The sequence below is a fragment of the Rutidosis leptorrhynchoides genome, chromosome 2, assembly GCF_046630445.1.
Source record: "Rutidosis leptorrhynchoides isolate AG116_Rl617_1_P2 chromosome 2, CSIRO_AGI_Rlap_v1, whole genome shotgun sequence".
Lineage (NCBI taxonomy): Eukaryota > Viridiplantae > Streptophyta > Magnoliopsida > Asterales > Asteraceae > Rutidosis > Rutidosis leptorrhynchoides.
Genome location: NC_092334.1, coordinates 196,491,276 through 196,506,325, shown reverse-complemented (window position 1 = coordinate 196,506,325; position 15,050 = coordinate 196,491,276). Strand labels below are relative to the sequence as shown.

General features: G+C 32.5%; 1 protein-coding gene across 1 annotated transcript; it reads right to left on the bottom strand.

The window, feature by feature from the left end:
- Positions 1-4,149: 4,149 nt before the first annotated feature.
- LOC139891629 (2-C-methyl-D-erythritol 2,4-cyclodiphosphate synthase, chloroplastic) lies at positions 4,150-7,233 on the bottom strand. The gene is made up of 3 exons (XM_071874609.1): positions 6,821-7,233; positions 6,195-6,325; positions 4,150-4,604 (listed from the first exon to the last, which is right to left on the bottom strand). The coding sequence occupies exons 1-3, from the start codon at positions 7,152-7,154 to the stop codon at positions 4,371-4,373; spliced, it is 699 nt and encodes a 232-aa protein (XP_071730710.1). The 5' UTR covers positions 7,155-7,233; the 3' UTR covers positions 4,150-4,370.
- Positions 7,234-15,050: the final 7,817 nt, after the last annotated feature.

Here is a 15,050-nt window from a genome sequence, read left to right as displayed (position 1 = left end):
AAACTTGTACTTTACGTTTCGCGACGTGTACCTTTAACAACATTTAGACTCAAATCATCAATAAACTAAATCACTCAAAGTGTAACTTAAGTGTTCGAGTGTTTTGGTTATTAGCTTCTCTAAATTAATGTCTCGTTATTTATCAAAGTATATTTAATAATATTATTTTACATCAAAACCTTCTATGACTAAGTTAATTATATTTTATCAATTTGTAATATATATATATATATATATTTTCATTTTGAAATATAAATTTAGAAATATTTATTCAAATATAATATTTAGTTTTTCAAAACTAATTATATTTCAGAGTTTATTATAATTTATTTTCATATTATAACATAATTTGATGTGAACCATTTATGTACTAGCGTTTACTCTGCCATCTCAAATATTCTAATTTACTTATTTAATATCAATCGAGTCACTAATCGAATATTAATATCGTTTATTAAATAATTCGAAATATATATAAACACGTTTTTAATTACACGTTGCAAGTTATTTATATATTTATATTCAATTAAATCACGGACCGTTATTATTTATAACTTGTCAAAAGGTTTCTAGAAAGATTCTAAATTTTAAGATAACGTTAAAACCTTTATCCTTATTAAAATGTCTCGGTAACAATTTTGTCAAAAGTGATTCCAGATATTTATAAAGTTATTTTCTTTTTAAAGAAGACGTGACACTCAAATCGTTTTATATAATTTCTAAAATTCATAATAATAATAATAACCTTAATAATCTACTTCTTGACATGTTGTAAACTGTGCTAATCTTTCGAAATATATCGTAGTACGTTTTATAACTTTGAAATAATGATTATATGTACTTGTGATTTAGCATAAAACTTTAATTAGGTTTTATATACATATTCAAATTACATTATGAAACGTTTTAGTAATAGAATTCTTTTAGACTGAAAACGTTTTCATACGTTTGAAATTAAATCAAATAACTATTATGAATTTTATTCTTCTAAAACTAATTATATTCAGATCACATAATCTATTACTAGAACTTATGTTTATTTTAAATCCTTATAGGTTTGTATTAACTTGTTTAATAACAATCCAGTGTTACTATATCTATTAGTTGTATTCGAAACCACTTATTTATATGTTCAATATATTTTGTCTATATATATATATATATATATATATATATATATATATATATATATATATATATATATATATATATATATATATATATATATATATATATATATATATATATGTTTCACATAACACATTTTATTACGTAGATGTTTACCTAAAACGAATAAGTATAACGCTATACGTTTAATACTTTGTTAACGTTTTCAACTCATATAATAGTTTTCATAACTTATTTTCATATCAACCAAACCGTTTAATGTTTTATTAATATATCACAATTTAATATTATTTATATATATATATATATATATATATATATATATATATATATATATATATATATATATATATATATATATATATATATATATATATATATATATATATATATATAAATATAATTGTTCGTGAATCGTCGAGAACAGTCGAAGGGTAATTGATTACATGAATATTATTCCAAAATTTTTGAGACTCAACATTACAGACTTTGCTTATCATGTCGAAATCATATAAAGATTAAGTTTAAATTTGATCGGAAATTTCCGGGTTGTCACACAAGTTGTATTGTACACATGAATTATGGACAACTTTGATCACTTTATAAAAAGGATTTAAAAAAATATTGAAATTATCACGGCCTAATTTGAGGCAAACGTAATATAGCTTTTAAGATACACACATTGAAACACGCAACTAAAGACTATATTATTCAAACTTATGCGTTAAACAAAAGGTGAATAATGTAATTCATGTAGTTCTTGACTAAACTAGCATATTCTCGTTCAACAAGCAGACCAACGAATTTAAAGTGCAACATCATATCATATTCTCATGCACATAGGACAAGTACCTTAAACTCTAAAAGCATATACCTAAAACAAAGCAGTTACAATGGGTCTGTCTTTATTGTGTATGGATTCTAGTTCTAGGATCTTGGAAGATCAATATCAGTCCTAAAAAAGTGTGTGTATCCGTAACTTTCATATTGACATTTACAGTACAAGCCCGAATCTGTTTGGGTGGATAAAAAACCAAAGTCAAATCTATGCAATTATCAAACCATATTCTAATTATTATTGTTCATCTGGTTTGGATTTTAATACAATGATGAAAGTGTAGCAAGTATAATCCTTACAATGGAAAAGCAATACACCAGCTCTAGATATCGATGCTGAACTAGCAAAGAAGAAAAAGGGTCCTGGAGCTTGTTCCACGTTTACCATAAAAGAACCATTAATCCTAGCTTCAGAGATTCCAAGTGGAGCATTGATGATCTTCTCAATCCTATCCCTCAATTTCATGCAGCCAGACTCAAGATTCCTAAGATTACCTACAACTCTACAAGCTGGTAGGTGATTACTCTCTTCCCAAAGACATGAAAGGATATCATGGTGAACTGATCAAGAACCTAAGCATGAAGTGTATTTCAATGATGACAGTCGTATAAGATTTCAAAGAATTAACCAGCTTCGCCTAGAGTCCATCCAGCATATAGTTAATCTACAGAGTTCAGCATACTTTTGTGTTGAATTTGCTCTGGCCTCAAATATAATTGTTAATGAGATCAGAGAAAGAGGACTCAATCCATATGATGATAACTTGTTGATGTCTGTGAAAGAAGAAGAATGGTTCTAAGTCTGCTTTAGAACTTTTTGTATATGGTAGTTGTAATTGTAATAGTATACTGTTGAAATGTACTTTGGCCGACGGGTTTGATAAAAAGCTAGTGTGGGCATGTGACTATTGTGGGAACATCCCAAAAGGGCGTACATATTTATTGAATAATAAATTAAAATGTTGTGTTCCCAAGGCGTTGACAAGTTCATCAATGAACTGCGCATGCGATTTAGTTCTTCATTCCACGTTGTCTTGTAAGGTCACTTATCACCGCTGATGTGCAACCTTCTTTCTTCAACTTCCTCTTCGATGTAAGTCGAATGACATGCTTGACAACACAGGAAACAAATTATGTCTGGAAGAATAGACACAATCTGTCTAAGTGTTTGTTGTTGCTTACTATTTTGTCGTTCCTTGTATAGATATTTTGTTGGTTCTTCAGCATTTGTTGAGTCTTCATAAGGAAACCAACTATTGACCATCTTGTGCTGATATCATGGGTAGCACAATTAAAAACTAAGACACACCACAGACTGGTATTATTCATACTTAGAGCATTTTAAGGAACCTATGTTGGCACATAATTACATTTAGCGTTAATAAATATATTGACATCATCAAATGGATCATTACAGTATTGTTGTGAGTGGACTATAGATTTGATGATATGTTCACTAATGTCCTTAACGAGGATAAAAAAAAAAAACTCGCTTTTCGTTGTGGGATGGGTTTGGTCAGTTACGATCGATTAATTGAACGTTTATAAAAACGGTTAACAGTCGGTTAATGGAACATCTGAAAAATAAATGAATGTGAAAAGAAGGGGAAAAAGGAAGTGAAAAAAACAATGACAACAAGTTTTTATTTTTAAATGGCGAATTACCAAATTACCCCTAAAGTTGGAGTTAAGGATAGTCATACCACTATGAACAGTAACAAGCTCATGGCCTATAATTATAATTATAATTATAATTATAATAATTATAATATATCCACCAATTTTGTACATTAACAAGTTGTATTGTACACGCGAATAATGAACAACTTCGATCACTTTATAAAATGGATATAAAAAAAATATTGAATTTATCACTGCCTCATTTTGGCAAAGGTAGACAAGCAATAGAAACTAACGACTATATTATTCAAACTTAAGCGGTAAAACAAAAGGTGAATAATAATGTAATAATTCATGTAGTTCTTGATTTAACTAGCATATTCTCGTTCAACAAGCAGACAAACGAATTTAAAGTGCAACATCATATCACAGTCTCATGCACATAGGATAAGTTATAAGTACCTTAAACTCTAAAAGCATACCCATAACAAAGCAGTTACAATGGGTCTGTCTTTATCGTGTATGGATTCTAGTTCTAGGATCTTGGAAGATCATTACCAGTCCTAAAAGGGTAAAAGTATATATTCATAACTTCCATATTGACATTTACAGTACATGCCCGAATGTGATTGGGCCGAAAACAAATCACTAGTCAAATGTGCGCAATTATTAAACCGTATACTACAGTAATTATTATTGTTCATCTGGCTTTGGATTTTAATACAATGATGAAAGTGTAGCAAGTATAATTCTTACAATGGAATAGGCTGTTTATTTATTTACCATCACTTTTTCATTAGAAGCACAACGGTATGAGCTGCAATACTTCTATTTTCTCCAAGGCTGTCTACCTTTTCATGGGTTTTAGCTTTCAAGTTCACAACGGCGGGGTCTGCACCTAAGAGTAAAGACAAGTTGTCCCTAATGGCCTCTTTATGAGGGCTTAGTTTTGGTCTTTGTAGTATCAAAGTGGCATCTAAGTTTCCTAGCTCATAACCCGCTTCGTCCATCAGTCTTACCTGAGTTTAGATCAATCCAAGGTTGAGTTAATAACATAATTGATTTGCAGGGTGTAATAATTAGGTTATCAATCATGTGATATATCATACTGATAACGATAAACTGAGCAGAGTCAACAGATAACTGCAGGAATACATATAGATAGCATAAAGGATAGCTTTATAGATACATTATTAGCAAAGTGTCAACTATGTGCAGCTGTAAGATGTGAATTTTTTACTTTTGTAGTTCTTATTCATGCCTATGTTTCACTCATGCTTACTGTATTATAATTCATTATCATAATAACACATAGCAATAACAAACCACATACCACAAACCGTATATTGTACGGGATAACAGGAATATGCTTGTTTATAAGCCGGTGACTTTTTTACTGAAGTCAACAAAGACAAATTCCTTGTACTTTAGCAAGTCAATTTATGCTTTCCATGTGGCAGGTAGTTAAGAACTAATATTAACAAGAATGAAGCGAGTAAATATTACATGATATCAAGATTAGTAATGAAGCATCAATAGTGAGGTTTAATTCTGAGATCTCTTTCATTTATTTATTATTTAAGATGATAGAAAGTCAGAATGCCACACATTAGTTACTATTTCTACACCTTCATACGTAAGAAATAGGTACTGTATGCAGCCAGGAACAATCGATCCCATAAGCTTGAAATTAGAATGAAGCGAGTGTTGGAAATATGTTCTCGGGTTGGTTACGGTTCAACCGTGGTTTGACCGTGGTACATATATTCCGAAGGTATGCCCATGAAATTAAATAATATAAAGTCCATTTATCCTATTCACACACAAAGGCCAATCGTAAATTTTTTGATACACCTTCTAATCGGGAATTAATTTATTAATCAATTGTTATTGGTTTAATAAATAAATACAATTTTGAGATTAATTAATTTATAATTAATTAATAAGCATGCTACCTCAATAAGCATGCTACCTCACCTTGAAAAGACAAAAAAAAAAAAAAAAAAAACAGCATGCTTGTGTTCTTTTTAACCGATACATGCATTCTCAAAAAGGAATCCCACCCTCTGCATCTTTTGACTAACTCAAAAAGGGGTTCACATTTTCTTCCTTTAAATTCTCTCTTTAAAACAATCGGTGGTTTAAAATAAACAAAAGGGAAGAATAGTACTTGAAAAAAAAAAAAAAAATTTGAAAGACTTTGCAAGTTTTTTTTTTTTTTTTTCTTTCGGTGGTCTTGAAAACAAAAGGAGAGAAAGGGTTTTGGTGAATTAGAAGGTGTATATCAAAATAAGGTTGGAACTTTGAGTGTCTACCGGATAGAGGAGCTCTCATTTGGGTTCTCTCCAAGCTAGGATTCTCAACAAAGACTACAAAGGTTGTAATCTAACTTATTCTTGTTCGTTTATTTATATTTTGTTTGCTAAAAGTTTTGTACATGGGTCCTTGGAAGAGTATGATTTTGTAAATTTTTAAAATGCTTCCACTCGCTTTGTTTTGGTATCATACTCCAACAGCGAGCACATTTATGACGATATTAAAGTTAGTAGTGAAGCATCAATGTAACAGCATAACGATTATATTGGTTGATATTATCACAAGAAACTTACAGCTTCTTTGATGAAAACGGATGATGCTGCGCCTTTCCATTTCGGATCGTTGTCAGGAAAGATTTGCCCGATGTCAGGTAGCCCCAATGCACCCAAAATTGCATCAACGACACAATGCAACAGCACGTCACCTAAAATACACAAAACACACAACTACACTTCATCAAACAATCATAATGCTGAGCATAACAGATGCATCACAACAACACAATCAAGTAAGAATTAGGCTCCCAATTCATTGAGCCACTACGATATACTCCTTAACTTTTTTTTTTTTTCCTATTTAAATGAACCAAAGAAATGTTTATATAACACCTCCAACTTAACTCCCTACAATTGTATCATACATTTGGTATATTTCGCACAAAATCTGTAACTATTCTAAAAATATATCTATCTAATAAGACTCTTTTATATGCTCACTGAGAAGTATTTGAACTATTATATACCTCAAAACTATATAATCTCCAATTTCCTATTTTCTAATCGATAAAATTGTCATTTAAATATTTAAATAAAAAAAATAAAAGTATACTTCACACACTAATTATACATAGGTCCTTACAAAATTGAACACCTAATATTCAGTAATTATAATCAAAATTAAAAAAACATAAACAAATTACCATCGGAATGAGCTTCGCAACCTCTCTCGTGAGGAATACTAATGCCTCCGATGATGAGTGGATATCCAGGCTCCAATCGATGAAGATCAAATCCGTGACCGACTCTAAACGGTAACACCTTCGAATTAGGTTTCGTACCCGCCGGTTTCTCAATTTCAACGGCGTTAGTTGCTGCCGCAACGACTGCCGGCCGTGATATTGATCGAATAGAAAGCGGTGAGCGTGTGGTGAAGCACGTGACAAAGGAGGTTGAAGTAGGTAGAATTGGTTGGTGTTTCGAGGATATTCCGGTCTGAACAGGAGGTGTGTAGGCTGATGTTGATGAAGTCGCCATAGCCACAGTGTGGTTGTGTGTGAGAGGGTTGATGTTAGTTTTGTTGAGCGTCGGAGTAATTTATTCAAAGGTTGGATCGGGTCATCGGGTGTGTGCTAGTGTAGATATATGGTAAGTATTCATTTTCAACGTGATTTATTTTTCTAATACCATTCGTAACAAGAGTTATAGCCCGACGTTAATATTAGGTATGGGCAATGGATCCAAAAAAAAAAAAAAAAAACTAGATCTGTGGGTATTCGCTTTTGTGATGGGCGAACAAAATTAAAAGATTTTATTTGCGGGTGGACGATGGATGTAATCATGTACGCGCTAACAGGTCGTGGGTGGCTGATGAATGTAATAGATCTGTTGCAGGTAAAATTCCATTCGAAAATTCGCAATATCCGTTTGAATGATCCACGAATATACCAGTTCTTAAAGATTAGAAATCACCACCTTGAATAAATGTCCAATTAATAAAAATTTACTCCTATAAGTTTCTACATTCCTCATATCTTTTTAGTATGGAACTTTTTATGAACTAGAGCATTCCACAACTACACATTACATATATTATATAATCAAAATGTGTTGTTGTTTGTTTCGTTTATTATACTGTCTTAATAATCTACATTAAGTTTTAGCTATATCTTTTAATTCGTCAACCCTAGTTTGGCAAATAAATTTTGATTGTTAATTTTAAACATTGTAGTGTCGCATATATTAGAAAAAATATATATATAATTAATATATGTTTTCTCATTTTATTATATCATAAACATGAACATGAATGTATGATTGAATCATGTTATTCATGTTATTTTTAATTATGTAATGATATTAATTTTTAATTTTTGAATTCTTTAATTTATATATCTTCATAAATAAGATTCGCGGGTAAACCCGCTACCCCCCAATATTTGTGGGTACTGGCAAGGATCTGAATATAAATCCGTTAACTAATATTCGCTAGTTAATGGATCATCAAAAAATCCACAGGTGCGGGTGATGGATATAGTGGATCCGCGCCCACGATCGGCGGGTGCCATCCCTAGTTAATATCACATGTTACGAGTTACGACTGACTGACATTGAGCTATATTTTAAAACTTTTTGGTGAGGTAATTGTTACATATACAAATGCCCAACGCCCCTAAAATTGGGCAACATTTACGTGCCAAATATAGGATTGGTGAGCGTCATTATGTGCCGTAAGGGATGGTCTAACATGCAAAAATGTCAAGGCGTGCAACATGTTATCACGGACATTTTTTTAGACCTTATTACATTTTCATCACGGGCATTTCTTAGACGTCCTTATTTTCATTTTTCTTCTTTTTCTTTCCATAATTCTCTATTACAACCCTTTTCACGACACTCTTATATCTCACAAACTTAGCCATGTCACTCACATAACTCAAACTCTGTCCACGTCAGAGTAATAATTAGAAGTTGTTTAGTTATCGCGCATTGGCACCGTAATGGTCGTCAATATTGACTCGAATTTATTTTTGAGACGTATATAACAAAGTGTTACAAATATTTTGGAATTATAATTCTTATTGTTTTATTGCGGAGTTTGGTTCATAAAGTTAGTATAAAAACATGTAGATATTAAATATTCAAATTCTAGAATAATTAACTTTCTCTCTCTAAAAAAGAGACGCTCCCAAATCTCTTACTGCTTCTTACGTTTTCATCTTCCCCACTCATCAAAAACACTAATTTTTTCTCGCCGCCTTCTCCGATCTAATCTGTTTCTGGTTTTGTAGCCCCCGTTCTTTCTTTTTTCTTCCTCCATCCACCGGCCTCTAGCCGGTGGCTTGGACCTTTTGATTGGCCATGGGTAAGAATCCAGGAAACAATAACAATAAGAAGAAAGAATCTCAATCAGTTGCAAAGGTGTTGCGAAGTCGAACTATTGGAGGCGATGAGAATATCGAGGTTAGCGATGACGCATCATCTAAGCTTGAAACTGAGAAGAAGACTGATGATTGTATGGCGGATGCTTCTGATCTATCAGCAGCGAAATCTAAAACCCACTCTAGGGATTTACAAACCGAATCATTGACTAGTGATGTGGCAGGTAATTCTTCCCCATCTGCTACTTCTGTTAATGTAACAACAGGGGATGGTGTGGGACCACAGATCAATAATCATGTCGTTAATATGGGCGATGAACAAATAAGCGTTTAAACAACTTCATATTCTTCTGAAAAAGATGTCGAACCCAAGATCAAGGAACATGAAGAGAGAGTTGGTGATATTGATTCGCCAAAGAAGAAAATTAGAGATCTTGATTCACTTGAGCAAGATAAACAGCCAATTCTTAATTGTCCTATGGAGGATAAATATAGGAGTGAAAAAAAATCATATGCCTTCTGTTTCGTATTTTCAGGCGGCTGGGGGATCTATTCCTAAAAAAAAAATAAACAGTGGACTTCAGGTTCATTGAACGTTCTGCTAGTTTGGAGGATGGTATAGATGTAGAATTGCCGCTGGCATCTATTTTGGAAGTGAATGAACGGTACAATAATACTCTTTATGGGTATTTTTTAGGCAAACGAGTGGCATATCCGGTGGTTAAAAATTATGTTACAAACGTATGGAAGAAGTTTGGATTGGAAAAAATAATGATGAACTCTAAGGGTTTCTTCTTCTTTAAGTTTGCTACGGAAACAGGATTGCTAGGAGTGTTAGAATCGGGCCCGTGGATTATTCGTTCAACTCCTATAATTATTAATTCATGGTCTCCTGATGTTTCATTAACAAAGGAGGATTTAACCCGTGTTCCGATTTGGGTGAAAATACATGATGTCCCGATTGCAGGATTTACTGAGATAGGATTAAGCGTCATAGCATCAAATATTGGTTATCCTCTGAAGTTAGATTCATACACGAGTACAATGTGTTTAGAGTCGTGGGGGAGGCCTAATTTTGCTCGAGCATTGATTTAAGTTTCGTCAGATAGAGAGTTAAAAGATAACATCAAAATGGCAATTCCTAGTGTCGATGGGAAGAGAAAATCCGTATGTACTTTAAAAGTTGAATACGAATGGAAGCCCCCTCGATGTGCGTCTTGTGCTACATTTGGGCACATGGAGCCTCACTGTCCAAAAAATGTTACTATAACAGAAGAAAATCAGTCAAAGGAGGAAGACTGCGTTGTAACAGTTGGCATAAAAGAATCAAATGGGGTAAGCAAGGTTAGTAGCAAACAATAGGCTGGATTTGGTGTGGGAAAGCCTAAGAAAATTTTGGTTTATAGGCGCAAGAAGAGCGTAGCCCAAATTAATGCTAATAATGGATTGTCGAAGGTAGCACCAGTGGATAAAAGAGATTCAGAAGTTGGGACAAGTAAGACCTCTCAAGTAAAGATTCAAAATTCGTTTGGAGCCCTAAATAATGACATATATAACCTAATCGACGAACCAAGTGATGTTGAATCTGATAAAGACGAAACTTCCGAATTTATGGCAGGGAAAAATGTAGCCAAGGCAACGACTACGTTTGACATGAAAAAGGGTTGGTTGTAGTTGTTTGTCTTTGCTTAGATGAGTAGGTTAGTGTTATTGGTTTTGCTAGTCCTTGTGTTTTGTAAGTCTAGCTTGTTTTTGTGGTTTTCTGTGAGGCAGTAAGGCGTGCTTGCGGTCGTTGTTCTTATTTGTATTTTTTATTATTTTTATAAATAATATTTACCGGGTGAAACCCTTTACCCAAAAAAAAAAAAAAGTATAAAAACTGTTATAATTCAGTAGGTGATGATGTAGCGTGAGGGTACGAAATAGTATTAAATTTTTAATACAAAATACTACAAAATATGACACAAGTTTTATTAATTTACGGATGGGATATACCTAAACCTTGCTACAACACTATAGGCAGTGTACCTAATCGTAGAGTAGTGTAGTTTTTAGTAAGTCCGGTTCGTTCCACAGGGAGCTGGTGAAGTTAACGCTATATTATTAAGTTTATTTGTAAAAATATATATATAAATAAGTAGTAGTATTATTATAAAATGGGGGTTTTACCGTTTAATGACCGGTTTGTCGATTTTAAGCGTAAAAATAAATGACAAAAATTAAAGTGCGTAAAATAAATTGCGATAAATAAAATGACAGAAAATAAAATTGCGAGTAATAAAATGACAGTAAATAAAGATACGATGAGAAATATAATAAAAGAATTATGCTTATTTAAACTTCCGTAATCATGATGTTTGACGTGTTGATTTTAATTTATTACCATGGGTTAATTGTCCTTTGTCCTGGTTTATTTGATACGGCTATCTGGTTTTTGTCCATAATAGTCCATCGGTCATAAATATAAAGTGCGAGTATCCTCGTCAAATTACCCTTATACCCGAAGTCAAATATTCCAACTGATTAAGGATTTAAACTGTGACGCAGTTATCACTTCTGTCAACAATTACACCAGTTATCACTGTATGTAATCCACCCCTGTTTTAATTAGTTTATGAATATTAATTCATCCACTTGATCAGAATGAATAATCAATTACCCAACCCAATTGATTAATTAAATGATTATAACAGATTCCATATGAACATCACTAAATAGGACAACCATAATCATTATTAATTATTAGGTTAATTAATTTGAAGATAGGTTCGACAGACTCCAATGAGTTGTCACTCAATTAGACAATACCCCCCATCTATTAATAGCCCATAGTTCAATTTCCACAAGTGTCGTTCTTTTGTTCAAACCCCAATTATGGTACAAAGCCCAATAACCCCGTCTTAATATTTTAGCCCAACATCACGATTACTTCGGCTCAAATAAGCATAATAATAACTTAGCTACGAGACATTAATGTAAAAAGGTTGAACATAACTTACAATGATTAAAAATAGCGTAGCGTTACACGGACAGAATTTCGACTTACACACTCAAATGATCTCTATCATAAATCTTATTATTATCATAATTTAAACTTAAAATTAAGATTATTGTTATATCTTATTACATTAACATTATGATAGAGATATAGAATATAGATATTGATAATTGATATTGATAATTGATCGAAGAAAAAAAAAGATCGAACAAAAAATTCTTCCTCCTTTCATCGTTACATAGATCGCTTTTATAGGCAAATTAGAAATTGAATTTTCATTTACGACCCCTGAACTATGCTCAATTAACAACTTTTTATTATTTAATATTATTCTTATTATGAATTATTTAAATATTATATTTTATTCTTGTGCATAGTTGACTCGTAATTTTTACACCGTTGCGTCGAGCGCTGAAAGTTGGTTCATGCCTCAGTTTCGGATTTTCGAACGTCCTTGCGTACTATTTTATATCGTGTACTTTGCGTTTTGTAACTTGTACTCTTGTCATTTTTAGACGTTCTTCATCAATAATTTGAACCTTTTTAATTGTATCTTGTACATTTGAGCTTTTTGGACGTTTTGGTCTTTCAAATCTTTGTTTTTGTCTTTAAATCTTCATTTTCGAGCGATTTGCGTCTTTCGTCTTCGCACTTATTTATTTAACTATTACAACTAAAAATAAGGAAATTACATTTAAAAACTTTACATATTGGAACGATATTGCTACTAAATATATGTTCATTTGGAGCACTATCAAATATCCCCACACTTGAGCGTTGCTTGTCCTCAAGCAATACAGAACTTGAAATAAAAACATACATGAATCACTTTTTTATTCATCGCACTTTGTACATCAGTGATTTTGATATAGCGGTATAAACAATGACAGTAATGATGGTTAAAGGTGGGTGTGTCATCCACAGTTGCCTCGGGTTTAGGTCAACGACACTTGCAATCAAATAGCCGATTTACTTTCGGTTTCCAAAGCAAAGTGCACATTTGAAAGGTGGTTTACAGTCCCACATGACTATTAAAATGTAGATCCTTAAGGAAATTGGATCTTTATGAAAACATTTGATCTTTTTGAAAATTTAATCTAGCTTTTACCCTAGATAAGTTTTCCGGAATAACCCTTCACCGGTGTTTGCAAAATATTTTTGTGGGTTGTGTGGGTTTCAGATTTGAAAATTTTAGCTCAACACTTATGGTTTTGTGTTACCCACTTGCTAACCTTGTATTAGGAAAGCAACACGTCCAGTTTACTTGTCCCGTATATTACCTTTCGGCAAACTACCGTCCGGTTGTAAAGGAAAACGATGAACAAGAAACTGTTAAGGCAATGTCCCGTGACATGCAGATGATTATGGTCTTATTAACGTGTCGGATGCTAGAACTATCCTTGGTAGGAGCGATAGTAAAGATCATCCTATAATTTTTCGGTCTGGCACAAGGTCCTGTCTCCGACCATGCTATGCAACCACCGTTCTTACGGTTGACACCCGATTTGGTTCAGGTGACCTAATGAATTCCAGGTGAATTTCTTAGGATTTTACGTTCAATGGTAATGAACGCATTGAAAATGGTTTTTCAGAAAACAAATCGGTTTGTATTTTTGATCAAAATATTTTCTCGTTCATGCTCGAGTTTAGATATCATCGAATTCCATGAGTTTGAATTCTCAATCTTTAAGGTCAATCTCTAGGATTGAGTATTATCAGTCTTAAAAGCTGATTTTTAATCTTTAAGGAGATTATCCTTTTCTGGGGATCTGATTCATTAGTCTTATCAAGCTAATTTGCACGGTGCCTCCCCATTGTACGAGATAAATCCTTCTCATGGTTAGGATAAATCTGACCACATGGCGACCCTGTTTGATGCTGAGGTCCGTGGATTTCCTGCTGATTTTAGTGATGACTTTTCTAGTTTTTTCGTCAACCTACAGCTGGTCTGGACGACAACTTCATGACCTAAATCAAGAAGCGCGTGTCTTTTTCGGAAGACTTTACTTCCTTTTAATGATGGAATTGATTCATCGTGTAGATCCATCTTTCTTTCAAATGTATTACAGTAAACCGGGTAAAACTGATTAGTATTGTCCAAAGCAAAAGTACCTGCAATAATCTTGTACAAAAATATGTGATATATGTTTTAAATTGAATAACTTGGTACATTCTTCCCACACTTAGTTTCTTTCTTTGCCTTTTTATTTTCTTTTATTTCATTTTAAATGAATTCAAGCGTTTTAGGGTGTTTCTCAATTTATGTCCTTTTCGAGGTAACGATAATTTCGGTATTATCACCTAGTTTTCACCGTTCATAAATATGTATAAACATGATTTTAAATTCATTTAGTTGAAAATTTTTCAAATTTTCACAAAATTTGGCAAATAAACTAAGTGCAAACCCGAGAGAATTTATAACCCTTCCCCACACTTGAGATCATGCAATGCCCTCATTTGCATGAAATCAGACTATAATTATAAATTCATGAGGGTGATTAGTGTAGAAAAGTGATTAAAAATACCCAGTTTGTAAGCATATTATTTTACATCACATTTGATATTTTGCTTCTTGTCGTCAAAATCAGTAGCTATTGCTGAACTTAATGTTAGTCTTTGAAAGTGCGTTGTTCTACCCTGTTTTGTACATAATATAAAATACAAACATATATATACATATTTTTGAAGTTGGGTATATTACCCCACGTTCAAAAATTTATAAAGTCTAATATCTTTTTGGCATACTTTAGATCAATAAAATTAAAAATAATGATAACAAAATTTGCCGTCCCACCCTCGGGTAAAGCAATTTCGGCTTAATGACCTAGTCTTCAACTCACAACGAATTTTAGAAATCATTTTTTCAACTTAATGAATTAAAGTAAATTTTGTTTTTAAATATCACACAAAACTTAAAAGCATATTAATTTCATATAAAACCTAAAAAAAAAACAAAAATTCAGAATGGGGGGAGAAAACTAGTTCTTTAGTGTCTGCTAGCGGAAAAGACCAATCGGATTCCATTCTCGGAACTACACGAGAACAGAACAACTA

Excerpts from the sequence above, each read along its gene's own strand:
- LOC139891629 (XM_071874609.1), bottom strand. The coding sequence starts at position 7,154 with ATGGCGACTTCATCAACATCAGCCTACACACCTCCTGTTCAGACCGGA. Across the intron at positions 6,326-6,820 it reads TTGCGAAGCTCATTCCGATG|GTGACGTGCTGTTGCATTGT; the intron begins GTAATTTGTTTA and ends TGTGTATTTTAG. Across the intron at positions 4,605-6,194 it reads CCGTTTTCATCAAAGAAGCT|GTAAGACTGATGGACGAAGC; the intron begins GTAAGTTTCTTG and ends ATCTAAACTCAG.